Raw genomic sequence first — 13,624 nt, 5'->3', positions numbered from 1 at the left:
AGAGGAAGGGAAGGAGAAATTTGTTACATCCTGGGATTTTCCTGCCCTGCAATGGGAGAACCCAGCACTGCCCCCACTCCTGAAGCCATTCAGAGCTGATTTATTCCTTGAGGCTGCAGAGCCCACAAAAATCAAGCCATTACAACCTTTTAAAAAGCTTTCTTGCCACCAACTAAAAATATCCCTCGCTGACAGATGCAGGCCGTCAATAAGGAATTTTAGAACTCAGTATGGAGAGTGGCAAGAGTGCAAAGTCTTGATAAACATCTCAAATTGGGTCTTACTCAGTGGGAAACAAGTAGTTTATAGTGGTAATTGTAAAGGGCATTTTCCACGGAATCAATTAAACGAAAATCTTTTAAACCCTTTTTAAAAAGAGACCTTTTTAGGTTAACAGGTGATTTTAATTGGAACCATGGGACTGGCGTCACAGGAGGTGGGTTGGGGTTTGTTTTTTTTTTTTTTGTTGAGGGGTTTTTTGTTGGTTTTTTTTTTGGGAAGCTTTCAATATCGGGGAAAATCGATTCACTTCCATCAGCATCTGAACTCCCAGAGTCTCGCAAGTTGAGGGAAGCTGAGCAAGAATTGCAGTTTGCTCCGGGTTGGGAGGCTTTGCCTAGCAATTAAATCTGTCTCCATCAGCACTCCTGAATGGGGAAAGGGGCAGGAAAATTTAATTATTTTTAATCAGAATCCTCTGCCATAAGCTGCTGATTTAAAAATATTTTACCTTTAAGGATGTCAGACATCCCAGCTGAAAAGCAGTGATTGCATAATTGCAAAATCCTGGGAGCAGAATTTTACTTATAAATTCCTTTTCTTACTTCTTCACAACCCCAAAGATGCTTTGCAGAATTGTCTGGAGCAGCAACGAGTGACAAATTCCACCAGCACAAAGCCTTCCCTCACGGGAAATTATATTTTGGGCATTGCCTTGTCAAGCTGGTGAATTCCTTGTCTTCCCAACACTGAAATCCATGAAATCTGCAGGGCAGAGAGGTTCAGGATTCAAGAAACCCAGCTGCACACCTGGGAGGAGGTGAGGGAAAACCAGGAATTACACCAGGAATAACACCAGGAATAACACCAGGAATAACTACAGGAATAACAACAGGAATAACTACAGGAATAACAGGAATAACAACAGGAATAACAGCAGGAATAACACAGTCCCCAGGGAAAGACCTGGAGTTGGTTCCCCTGCAGAGCTGCAGAGGCAGAGGTTTACTGGGATCACCTGTGCATCCTTTATTCCTCAAAAATCCACTTCAGCCTTTGTGTGTGAGCTCCTGAAAAAGTCGGGTGTGTGTCACCCCAGGATCTGAGCTCCAGGGAGAGTGGGGTGGCAGGAGAGACAGAAAATGCATCACAAAAACTGCATTTGGCTTCCCAGCTTTGGGAGAAAAAAACAAAAAACAACAACAACAACGAAAAAAAACCTCACAGGGAAATTCCTGTGAATTTCCTGTGAATTTTTCCAGGGAAAAACCCTCACAGAGAAATTCCCCAGGGAGGTACAGGGAGGGAGAGGACAAGGACAGCCTGGTGGGTGCAGCTAGCTCACATCCTGGGATGTCACTGGGATCTTTGCACAGCCCTAAAAACTCCCTGGAGTTTTTAGGTTCCTGGTTATCTCCAGCAAATATAAATGGAAAAGGCTCCGAAGGAAGCGTTGGAGCCTCCTGGGTGTGGGAAAAACCCTGGAGAAGTGGCCTGGCTGGGTGTGAGGAGGAGTTCAAGCAGCAAGGGGTGATTCTGCACCTTCCCTGTGCTGCCAGCACTTCCCTCCCGCCCTGGACTGTGGGATTGAGAGCCCGGCTAGGTGATTTATTCCATGGCAGTGTTTGGAGTGTGGGAAATGTGGAAACATCCCCAGGAATCCAAACAGTTCCCTGGAAGTGTCCAAGGCCAGGCTGGATGGGGTTAGAGCAAGCTGGGAGCAAGCTGTGGCAGGAGGTGGAGTGGGATGAGATTTGAGGTCAAACCATTCCATGATTCCATGATTTCCCACCTGCTGCCAGCTTGGAATCCCTCCTGCCCTTCCCTAACCCTGCAGTGACTCCTGGCCTCATTCCCAACCCCAAAATCCCTGCAGGGCAGGAGGGGAAACTGAGGCACAGCCAGGCAGAGCCCTGGACTGCAGGATCGAGAGCTCAGCAAGGTGATTTATTTCATTGGAGTGGGGGAATATGATAACATCCCCAGGAATCCAAACAGTTCCCTGGAAGTGTCCAAGACCAGGCTGGATGGGCTTGGAGCAAGCTGGGCTGGTGGCAGGAGGTGGAGTTGGGATGAGCTTTGAGGTCAAACCATTCCATGATTTTCCATGAATTCCCCCTGCTCTTCCCTAACCCTGCAGTGCCTCCTGTCCTCATTCCCAAATCCCTGCAGGGCAGGAGGGGAAACTGAGGCACAGCCAGGCAGAGCCCTGCACTGCAGGATCGAAAGCTCAGCAAGGTGATTTATTCCATGGCAGTGTTTGGAGTGTGGGAAATGTGAAAACATCCCCAGGAATCCAAACACTTCCCTGGAAGTGTCCAAGGCCAGGCAGGCTGGATGGGCTTGGAGCAAGCTGGGCTGGTGGCAGGAGGTGGAGTGGGATGAGCTTTGAGGTCAAACCATTCCATGATTTTCCATGCATTCCCCCTGCTCTTCCTGAACCCTGCAGTGCCTCCTGTCCTCATTCCCAAAATCCCTGCAGGGCAGGAGGGGAAACTGAGGCCCAGCCAGGCAGAGCCACCCAGCCCTGCTTTGCCAGCTTCACTCCCACCCTTCCTCCCCGGAATTGCTGTGCTCCTGCCTCGCCCGCAGTGATTAGGGAGTGTGAAGTTATGGAGTGGGGGATCCAATCTCGCCTCAGGCCTCTCGGAAGGGGTGAGTGTTCCGCAGGTTTTCTCCCTGCCTGCGCCAATCTGCACAAATAGGCTTTTAAATTAAGCAGTGATTTGGAATATAAGTGAGTGCATTTAAGCCGCTAAGAGACGGAAAGATCCTAATGGCTGAAATATTTGTCATATCACAAATAAACTGGCTGGATCGGGAGCCACTAATATAACTAATTTTTACCAAATCCTTCGCTGCTCTGTGAGAGAAAATGAGGTCAGCACAGGTTGAGGCAACAGCAAATGAGCATCTGGCAGGAGGCAGCGCAGAATACTGATAAAGGACTCTGCAGGAACGGCTCTGCCTGCCCGAGGAAACTGGAATCAGTTTGTTCAAATTAAGATGGAGCTTTTTTCCAGAGCGTCCGGGGTTTTAATGGAAAGGTGCCAAGGAAGACAGGCTTTCAATGGATCCGGAATACAAATGCATTCCGGAGCTTCCCCAGAGCTGGGCTCGTCCAGGTTTTATCTGTCTGTGGGATTTGGGAAGGTGCTGGGGTGGGAGAGAGGGCAGGAGGGTGTCCTGGGCAGCTGATGAGAGTCCCTGGGATTCCCACAGTTCCTCTGGGGTTTTCCAGCTCCAGGAATTAACCTCTGACTTCATGTGCCACTCCCGAGGAGGAAAAGTGAAATGGAGAGGAATTCCGAGGACTTGGCCCAGTTTAATGGTAAAAAACCAAGCCCAAACCCACAAGATTGCACCTGTAGAGGGTGGGGAGCCAAGAGGAACCCCAAAATGTCCCAGTACAAGGTGCTCATGTGGAGAACAACACACCCTGGGAGGGGGAAAAGCTCCTGGTTTTCCCTGCTGTGCTCCAAAGGATGCCTGGAATATTTGGGATGCAGCCCTGCTCTGGTTCTATGGGAAAAACAACAGAACTGGTGTCATTGTCAGGGAGAAATCAAGAACACTTTGGAAGGGGAATTTTCTCCCTCATTAATGGGAATGAACAGCCTGTCTGAGTAAGGGGAAGATTTTGGTCACAAGAATTGGCCCTTTTCATCCCTAAACCCCAAATGAGTAGGGAAAAGCAACTCCATTGGTCAAATAGGAAACTGAGGCACGAAATGGAATATCCTGAGTTTGAAGGAACCCACAGGGATCATCCAGCCCAATCCCTGGCCCTGCCCAGACACCCCAAAACCCCACAATGCCCAAACTCCTGGAACTCTGGCAGCCTCAGGCTATGCCCAAACACCCTCTGGGGGAAGAACCTTTTCCTAAAATCCAGCCTGACCCTCCCTGGAACAGCTCCAGCCACTCCCTGGCTCCTGATATGAGGAATAACACTGAGCATCCTCTCCACCAGCTCAGAAAGGGAACCAGGAAATCCTGTTGTTATTTGGGATGAATTTTAACTCAGGATGCCTCAGATACAACCCCAAATCCCTGTGCCACGTGAGAGGAGCTCTCCAGGGATCAATCCACAGGGAGAGGCACAGAGACCACTCAGGAGCATCAGCTAATTGCAGCGAAATCAGCTCGACGTGGCTGAGCCATCACCACAATTCCTACATGGAACGGGAGAAGGGTTCATATTTGATAACCATTAAAGGGTTTAATGCAATAATGATAACCCAGCCTCCCCAGCCCGGCCACGATCAATCCCCATGAGCTCGGAGCATCACCAGCAGCCCAGCTCTGCCATCCCCCGGCGCTCCCAGCAGGCAGGGTGAGGAGCAGAGCCGCGATTGCCACTAAAGCTGCATTAAACCAGCCCCATCAAGGGCACTAATAGATTAAAGGCCGCTGGGGCACGGCGGTGCCTCGGTCAATACCCTTTATTTCCTGCATCAGCCCCAATTTCGGCAGCCTGCCTCTCTTAGCGGCAGTCGATGGGCTGTCGATGCCTGGCGCTGGCAGAGGTGCATTAATGCAGGGTGACAGGAGAGGGGAGGGTGGCATTAGCACTTCACTCACTTTCTAATGACAGCCGAACGCCGGCTGCAGGCGGCTCGGGACACGTTAGCGCGCTGGGGTTTGTGCTGGAGAGTGCGGGGGGAATGAGGGCTGGAAAAATCCTGAACTCCAGGGGGAAATCATTGCCGGGTGGGCTTTGGGGGGATCAGCAGGGAAGGGGTGATGGAGAGGGGAGGAAGAGCAGGGAAGAGGAGGAGGAGGATGCTGGGTGTCTCTGTGTGCTCACTGATCCTCTCCTGCTTCAGCTGCCTTTTGCCTTCCCCAATCCCTCCTAAAATGAAACTTTCCCAGCACGGCTTCCATCCCTGCCTTTCCTCACAGCCAGCTGTTGCCACCCTGCATGGCACACCCAAATCTCACCTTTCCTGAGGGTTTTTATTCTGGTTTTTCGCCTATATAGGTTTTTAAGGACTCTTTGGAAGAGTTTAACAGCACCTTTGCACTTGCTGGGGGTTAAGGAGTTCCCTCTTCTCCAAGGTAGGGAAAAGGAGCAGAGCTGGGTTAATTATCCTTGAGGTTAATTATCCTGCAGGTTATTTGTAAAGCTGGGTTTAATCACCAAACACAAATGTTTAACCCCTGTAAACTCTCAGTTGTGGTTTCTTCCTTAAAAACTGTCAGAGCTTCTCCAAAGCTCCTTCTATCCCCTCTGCTCCCACATCCCCTCAGCATGGACTGTAGGATTTAACTGGGAAATTCCTCCCCGAGCCCCACCAGGCTGTGGGTTTGAACCAGAGCTCTGCAAACCCCCAGGAACACCCTTAACCCAACAAAATACCCTAAAACACCACATTCCAAACCCCATTTCCAGCTAGCATCCCTTCAGGCACCAAGGGCTCACTATTAATGGGAGGGGCTGCTCTGGATGCTTTTAAACATCGTAAATACTTTAGGGTGAGATTCAAAGCCTACAGGGGGTGACTAAATCAGGGCCTCTCTGCCATTCCGTGGGCAGGTGCTGCTATCTGGTGGCTCAGCACCAGCAGTGCCACCAGGGTCCCCAGCTAAAACCCATTTACACCCTGCTATTTTCCCTCCCTGTTTGGTGTGACTAATTAATTAGTGTTGGTAATTCATTGGTTATTATTAGGGAATTAGAAGAGCTGGCAATTCACAGGCAGCGTGGGGACACTGAGGGACAGCCCTGTCTCTGTCCTCAGCCAAGATCACCTGGTTTGGGCTGTGACATGTGAGTTCCCCCTCTGCAGCTTGGCCAGGGCTGTGTTTGGGGTTTGGGATAGTCCAGGGATGTTTTATGGCTGCTCCTCAGGCCAGCACAGGGAGCTGGGAGGGGACAGAGGTGACCCGAGAACAGGGACAGCCCAGAGCAGGGGGGGTTATGCTCAGGATATGGAGATGAGGGAAGGAGACAGACAGTAATGCTGGTGTGGAAAGAATCCTTGGATTGCTTTGCATACACTAAGATTTTATTTTATTAAATTCTGGGTGTCAAGCCCCAGCTCTAGCACAAAAATAAAGGCAGATGGAAGCTGAGGAATCAGCTGATGGATTGCTGCTGGGATCTTGGGGCAGGATTGAGACGAATGGTTCAGGAGAGAACATTTCCTTGGAGCTGGGTGATAGACAGTGCTTATTTAAAATCTCCTTTCAGCACTGAACTGGATTATTTCTCCCACCTTTCTTTCGCAATTCCATTCAAGGAATTTATGGACTGAAGTCACTATTCAATGAAAATTGTTGATTCCACTGCAACCATCTAACACACATCTATGTATCATTTTTCATAAAACAGTATGGTGTATTGCCAATTATAACTGCAAACACCACCCTCCAGCCAAATACCTTCTCCAAATTCAGACACTGCTGAACTCACTTTCTCACTTACTTGGAAGTTGAGATGCCTCAGCTAAAGTGGCTGTTATGACTAATTACTCAGTTGTTATTTTAGTACTCAGAAGATGCCATTTCCCACTACAGCTCAATGATTAAAAGCTTTAAAAGTTATTCTCTAGAAATGCTTCCAGACCCTACTGCCCAAGGAGTTTCCCAACCACCTTTTCCCAACTGCAGTACCCACCTGGATCATGCTCAGATAGCATTAATTACCTGTATTTAGGTTATTTTCCTTTTAATTACTCTGGTCAGCTGACAGAAAGAAGTGAAGGCAGAGACAGTGTGATGCCCATTAAATAGTTTTTATTCTTTAGGACATGAATTGCATTTCCACTCATTTACAGTACTGTAAAGTGCAATGGTATTCATCTCCCACCTGCGCACATTTTCAAGTATTTAAAATGCCCAGAAAATGTTTCGTTTCGTTTCATTTTTCTTATTTTTTTTTTTCCTTACAGCAGCTGAGTTATGGAGTTTTTAATCTGGCAAAATAAACCCAGATGTGCCTACAGGTTTGGGTCCTTCACTCCAACCCCCACCCTGGCTGGGGGTCTCCTCCAACACTAACTGCTAGTGGAATGCATTTCCCTGTGTCCTTAGTCCACCTCCTCGATGGTTGGGCCAGAGGAGGCTCCGCCGGAGGGAGGAGCTCCACCCCCGGGGAATCCTCCAGGCATGCCGCCGGGCATCCCTCCTGCGCTCTGGTACAGCTTGGTGATGATGGGGTTGCACACCTTCTCCAGCTCCTTCTGCTGGTGCTCAAACTCCTCCTTCTCGGCAGTCTGCAAGAGAACAGAGAGCTCAGGTGCTGCTGTCCTGTGGGCACAGCCCAGGGAGGAGCCAACACCATCTCAGTTATGTGTTCTGACCATCTGGGCTGCTTTAGCCCCACCAGGTCACACCTGCAGTATTTCTGTTTGCTTTAGCATATCTCACACTGCTCCTGGAGCAGCAAGAGCTTCTCTAACACATTCCAGCTGGGAACACGAGGGATTGGAAACTGTGTTCCCAAGCTGTGGTTGCTCAGACATCCAAGGAAGGAACTTGGACCAACACCAGTCTTTCGACTTCTGGTGGAAACTACGAATGGCTTTGGAGTCACTTTCATCACAGCAACCAATGCTTCTCCTCCATCCTGAGCTTTCCCTGCAGCTCAGCCAGGCTAGAAGTAAACATGCCATCTCACATACCTGGTTCTTGTCCAGCCAGTTGATGATCTCATTGCATTTGTCCAGGATTTTCTGCTTGTCCTCATCAGAGATCTTGCCCTGGAGCTTCTCATCTTCCACAGTGGCTTTCATGTTGAAAGCATAGGACTCCAGGGAGTTCTTGGAGGACACCTTATCTCTCTGCTTCTCGTCCTCTGCCTTGTACTTCTCTGCCTCCTGCACCATCCTCTCGATGTCCTCCTTGCTCAGTCGGCCTGCAGGGAACAGAAGTCATGAGGTTTGGACTCTCATTTTTAGGGAAGGACCACTGATTCCCAAAAATTACACACTTCATGTTTAGGCAGGCAGAAGAGGCCCAGAATGTGCCTTCTTAGGAATTCATGAACTATTGCACTAAAAAATGACTGTTCTCAGATATAAATCCATGTGGAAATGCCAACTATGGCCAAAACCAGAAGGCAGAGGTTCACAAGTCAATATTTAAGTGCTCTCCTCTCTCCCACCCTCAGGAGCAGGGGATCCTTACCCTTGTCATTTGTGATGGTGATCTTGTTCTCCTTGCCAGTGCTCTTGTCCACAGCAGACACATTCAGGATGCCATTGGCATCGATATCAAAGGTGACTTCGATCTGAGGGACTCCTCTGGGAGCAGGGGGAATGCCAGTCAGCTCAAACTTGCCCAGCAAGTTGTTGTCCTTAGTCATAGCACGTTCTCCTTCATACACCTGCAGGGCAAAACCATCCAATTATGTCAATAAAATCATAATGAGTTATTGATTTACCATCCTCAAGGCAATGGTCGCTCAGACATCCAAGGAAGGAACTTGGACCAACACAAGTCTTTCGACTTCTGGTGGAAACTACGAATGGCTTTGGAGTCACTTTCATCACAGCAACCAGGGGTTTCCTAACTTTTAAGGACACAACACTCCCCAAGTGCAATCCCAGCTAAGGCCAGAGCTCTCTGCTTACCTGGATCAGCACCCCGGGCTGGTTGTCAGAGTAGGTTGTGAAGGTCTGGGTCTGCTTGGTGGGGATGGTGGTGTTGCGCTTGATCAGGACTGTCATGACCCCTCCTGCTGTCTCGATACCCAGGGACAGGGGAGTCACATCCAGCAGCAGCAGGTCCTGCACGTTCTCAGACTTGTCACCAGACAGGATAGCAGCCTGCACAGCTGGGGAGAGAGATAAAGAGCATTAAAAACCCTGCAAAAAACACACTGCAAACTGAGATGAGGCACATGGCTCGCTCAGACATCCAAGGAAGGTACTTGGACCAACACAAGTCTTTCGACTTCTGGTGGAAACTACGAATGGCTTTGGAATCTGATTCATCATTGCAAGTCCAAGGGAGATTTTTACAGCTTTGAAAAGCTTTAGTTTATCAGGTGGAACACCCAGGGCCTACATGGGTTTGTACCACGAGAGCTGCAGAGTGTCAGTGATTAATTACCTGCTCCATAAGCCACAGCCTCATCAGGGTTGATGCTCTTGTTGAGCTCTTTGCCGTTGAAGAAGTCCTGCAGCAGCTTCTGGATCTTGGGAATACGAGTGGAGCCTCCCACCAGCACGATGTCGTGGATCTGAGACTTGTCCAGCTTGGCATCCCTCAGGGCCTTCTCCACGGGGTCCAGGGTGCCCCTGAAGAGGTCAGCATTGAGCTCCTCGAAGCGAGCCCTGGTGATGGAGGTGTAGAAGTCGATGCCCTCATAGAGGGAGTCAATCTCGATGCTGGCCTGGGTGGAGGAGGACAGGGTGCGCTTGGCGCGCTCGCAGGCTGTGCGCAGGCGGCGCACGGCGCGCTTGTTCTCGCTGATGTCCTTCTTGTGCTTGCGCTTGAACTCGGCGATGAAGTGGTTCACCATGCGGTTGTCGAAGTCCTCCCCACCCAGGTGGGTGTCCCCTGCTGTGGATTTCACCTCGAAGATGCCATCTTCGATGGTCAGGATGGAGACATCGAAGGTGCCGCCGCCCAGATCGAAGATGAGGACATTCCTTTCAGCACCAACCTGGATAAAACACCAATTTTCATTACTCAACTCACTCCCTACTACTACTTTTTATCACCTTAGTCACTAATACTTTATCAGCTCACAGAAAGTGACCCCTCCATACCTTCTTGTCCAGCCCATAGGCAATGGCAGCTGCTGTGGGCTCGTTGATGATTCGCAGGACGTTGAGCCCTGCAATGGTTCCAGCATCTTTCGTTGCCTGGCGCTGAGAGTCGTTGAAATAGGCTGGGACAGTCACTACTGCATTGGTAACAGTCTGCAGAAATAATAAACAACTCAGTTATGGATGTGAAGTTCTCCCACAGAACTACTCAGCACATTTCACTTTAGTCCTGGACTCACCTTTCCAAGATAAGCCTCTGCAATTTCCTTCATTTTGGTTAAAACCATGGAAGAGATTTCTTCTGGGTAGAAACTCTTTGTCTCGCCTTTGTACTCGACCTGGACCTTGGGTCTGCCAGCGTCGTTCACCACAGTGAAGGGCCAGTGCTTCATGTCAGACTGCACCACAGAGTCATCGAATCTGCGCCCAATCAACCGCTTGGCGTCTGGAAAAGGATTTGACTGTATTAATAATGATTGTTCAGTTATAAATGTGAAATCCTTCCTAAAAAATATGAACAACCCTAGACCATTATCCTTTACTGCTGCCTTAGTAACTCAGGGGCAGAAACTACTAAGTTTCACCTCTTTGATGTGCAGAAACTCAGTGATATTACCTCAAAAAAGTTGCAAATGCCAAACCTTAAATTAGAATGAGTCCTTATCAGTTAGTCTTTAAGACCAACTGCCCGGAAAAACCTGCTGTAAGGAAAATGCTTTCCCTGTACATAATAAAGTTATACTTTCAATAATGCAGCTCTGTTTAGACTAGAGATAATTTAGGTATTTTTACCTGCAAGAAAAAACTTTAACCTTGCTATTAGTAATTCTTACAACCAGGGAAAAATCTTTTATTGCCAAGCTAACTGGTACATCAAACGTGCCAATCCTGCAGCCTCACCGAAGACTGTGTTGGTTGGGTTCATGGCCACCTGGTTCTTGGCAGCATCACCGATGAGCCTCTCTGTGTCTGTGAAGGCCACATAGCTCGGCGTGGTGCGGTTGCCCTGGTCGTTGGCAATGATTTCCACCTTCCCATGCTGGAAGACACCAACACAGGAATAGGTGGTGCCAAGATCAATCCCGACAGCTGGTCCCTTCGACATTTTGTCTGAAAAAAAGCACATAAGAAAAAATAAGTATAATTTAATTAAAAGTGAAGTTGATAAATGTTGCCCAAACTGTGGCTAAGCAATCCTTTTAGTGTTCAAGGGCAGGTGGGATGGGGCTGGGAGCACCCTGGTTAAGGTGTCCCATGGCAAGGGGTTGTAACCGGATCCCTGCAGGCTGATCGCTGCAATCCCAGCCCCGCTATCCCACAGCGCCTGCATTCCCCTCCTCCGCCGCTTGGCGGCTCCCCGCCGCACCACGTGGCGCCGGACTCCAAGTCCCAGCGTGCACCGCGCCGCCCACGCAACGTGACCGGGGCCGCGGGGCGTGGCCGGGGGCTGCCGGGAAATGGAGTTCCCGGCGGGAGGGCCGCGTGCGCTGGCACAGCCCCAGCCCCAGCCCGCGCGGCACCGAACCCCTCCCTGCCATCCCCCCGCACGCCGCACGCAGCCCTTCTCCACCCCCGCGGCTCCTTCCCTCCCCACCGCCGGGCCCTGCGGCCCCCGCTATGCCCCGGCACCGCCTCGGGCCGCCCCTCAAGGAGGCAAGATGGGCGCTGCGGCTCCTGGAGCCCTGCCCTCTTCTCCTCTCCCCTCCCCCGGCTACGGAGAAACTAATGGGGGCGGCGGGAGAAAGCGGAGCATCCCCTCCCCCTCCCGCGGCATGGCACATATAGAAAAAAAACTCCGTAAATGCCGGGATTATAAAAAGCACCGCAGCGACCAAAATCGGACTGTATCCGCCGCTCCAACCCCATCCCCGCAGCGGAACGGACCCGCAGGCTATAAAACCACCCGCCGCGGCCCCCCGCCGCTCCCAGGCCGGCCCAGAGCCGCCTCCCGCACCCTGCCTCCGCCCTCCCAAGGCGGGTGCATCCCCCCGCGCCCTCCCCGCGCCACCCGGCGCTCCCCCCAGCCCCATTACCCGCAGTCCGGCCCGCTCTCTCGTTCACACACGGGACAGCCTCTCAGCTCGGCTCCGGCTCGCTCAATGCCCCGCGCCCGCCGCGCCGCTCTTTTATACCCACCCAGAACCTTCCAGAAGGCCACGCCTCCTCCGCGCAGCTCCGACCAATCAGCGCGCGGTTCCTGCCTCCTCGCCCGCCGCTGATTGGCTCGCGCCGTGCGTGACGCGCGCCGGAAGGGGGCGTTGCGCGCCGGCCGGCCCCGCGTTCTCGAACCTTCATGCGCTTTCCCCGCTCCCCCCCAAACCCCGCGGCGGGCGGGGCTCTCCGCGCGGCTCGACCAATCAAAGCCCGCGCCGCCGGTGACGACACGGCGGGTGGGAGGGGCCCGGAGGGATGGCGGGCTCGACAGCCAATCGGCGCGCGGCGCGGCGGGGTCTGGTTTGCATATTTAGCAATGGGGCGGGAGGGGCCAATGGGCGCGCGGGAATGGCGGGTGATTTGCATAGAGGGCGGTGGGGAAGGAGAGCGGCGGGGAAGGGGAAGCGCAAGATGGCGGCGCCATGAGGGGCGATCCTGGGCAGAGCCCGCCGGGATCCCCCTGTGCCTCCCGAGCCCCGTGTGCCCCGCGGTGTGCTTCTTGCCCTTCAGGAATGGCGGCATCGCTCACTGCCGTGCTCGCAGCCATTGCCTGGGGCTCTGCAGTGCTTCCCGCAGCGTGTGCTCGGTCAGTCTGCACGCACAACAATCAGCATCCTCCATGTTCCCTTCTGCAGGGCAAGGGAGCCCTGCCAGCTTCACCCCCGCGCCCTCTTTCACTCAGGAACCCGTGCTTGTGGAGCTTTATTTATGCCACAGAGCAAAACCCATCTCAGCGTCTCCATTAGTTATATTCCATTTTAAATGTTCCCATCCACCAGCAGCCCCCAGACGAGCCAAGGACAGGGTGTTCCCCCTTGGCATGTCGCTGCGGCTGGATAACCCAGCTGTCAGCAGGGATTTATTGCCGTGCAGAGGGCAGTGGTGGAAAAGCAGGGCTGTTCGGTGTCCCTGGGGCTGAGGGGAGCTGAGCAGAGGTCAGGAATCACCTGAGGTCACTCTGGGTGCTGTGGGTTGCATCAGGACATGCAGTGTTTACATGGAATAAAGGCCGAGTGGAGAGGCCAGGGAGGAGAGAACACAAACCAAACCAACTCTGCTCTTCTTGGAGCAGAGAACACAAACCAAGTCCTGGCTGTGGCCCAGGGGGAAACAGGCAAAGGAACTGCAATGTTAACAGCTTCAAACTGCACCACAAAAAGCATTTCAGGTGCTCCCAGGTTGGCTTTGCACAAAAACACTCCAAAATCCAACGCAGGGACACAGCAACAGATCCCTCAGCCTCCTCCTTCTGTTCAGCCGTGATAACTTGCTGTGTGCAAGCCACATCCTGAAACATGGGTGTCAACATCCCTTTCCACGGCAATTTGGGGTGACCTCAACGAGGGGACGTGACACAGAGTCCCCAGCTCGGCTGGTGACCACTGCCAGACCACTAACTCCAGTCCCACCCCACTAACACCAGTTCCTCACCCCATTAACTCCAGTTCCTCACCCCACTAACTCCAGTCCAACCCCACTAACTCCAGTTCCACCCCACTAACTCCAGTCCAACCCCACTAACTCCAGTC

At 51.9% G+C, this 13,624-nt stretch overlaps 1 protein-coding gene and 3 non-coding genes across 4 annotated transcripts; all 4 read right to left on the bottom strand.

Moving 5' to 3' along the window:
- Positions 1–6,940: 6,940 nt before the first annotated feature.
- Positions 6,941–12,133, bottom strand: HSPA8 (heat shock protein family A (Hsp70) member 8). Its single transcript, XM_085081571.1, has 9 exons — positions 11,975–12,133; positions 10,842–11,051; positions 10,181–10,386; positions 9,942–10,094; positions 9,280–9,835; positions 8,799–9,001; positions 8,353–8,551; positions 7,848–8,080; positions 6,941–7,439 (listed from the first exon to the last, which is right to left on the bottom strand). The coding sequence occupies exons 2-9, from the start codon at positions 11,044–11,046 to the stop codon at positions 7,254–7,256; spliced, it is 1,941 nt and encodes a 646-aa protein (XP_084937697.1). The 5' UTR covers positions 11,047–11,051; positions 11,975–12,133; the 3' UTR covers positions 6,941–7,253.
- LOC146427494 (small nucleolar RNA SNORD14) lies at positions 7,677–7,773 on the bottom strand. Its single transcript, XR_014856442.1, has one exon. It is a non-coding gene; the product is annotated as a small nucleolar RNA SNORD14 (small nucleolar RNA).
- LOC146427493 (small nucleolar RNA SNORD14) lies at positions 8,626–8,722 on the bottom strand. The gene has a single exon (XR_014856443.1). It is a non-coding gene; the product is annotated as a small nucleolar RNA SNORD14 (small nucleolar RNA).
- LOC146427492 (small nucleolar RNA SNORD14) lies at positions 9,073–9,169 on the bottom strand. The gene has a single exon (XR_014856440.1). It is a non-coding gene; the product is annotated as a small nucleolar RNA SNORD14 (small nucleolar RNA).
- Positions 12,134–13,624: the final 1,491 nt, after the last annotated feature.

The sequence above is a fragment of the Lichenostomus cassidix genome, chromosome 24, assembly GCF_008360975.1.
Source record: "Lichenostomus cassidix isolate B80296 chromosome 24, HeHo_3.0, whole genome shotgun sequence".
NCBI classification, from domain to species: Eukaryota; Metazoa; Chordata; class Aves; order Passeriformes; family Meliphagidae; genus Lichenostomus; species Lichenostomus cassidix.
Note: the sequence above shows the minus strand (reverse complement) of the source record. Positions and strands in the feature narration are given on the sequence as shown.

Excerpts from the sequence above, each read along its gene's own strand:
- HSPA8 (XM_085081571.1), bottom strand. The coding sequence starts at position 11,046 with ATGTCGAAGGGACCAGCTGTCGGGATTGATCTTGGCACCACCTATTCC. Across the intron at positions 10,387-10,841 it reads CCCAACCAACACAGTCTTCG|ACGCCAAGCGGTTGATTGGG; the intron begins GTGAGGCTGCAG and ends ATCCTTTTCCAG. Across the intron at positions 9,836-9,941 it reads CCTATGGGCTGGACAAGAAG|GTTGGTGCTGAAAGGAATGT; the intron begins GTATGGAGGGGT and ends TGTTTTATCCAG.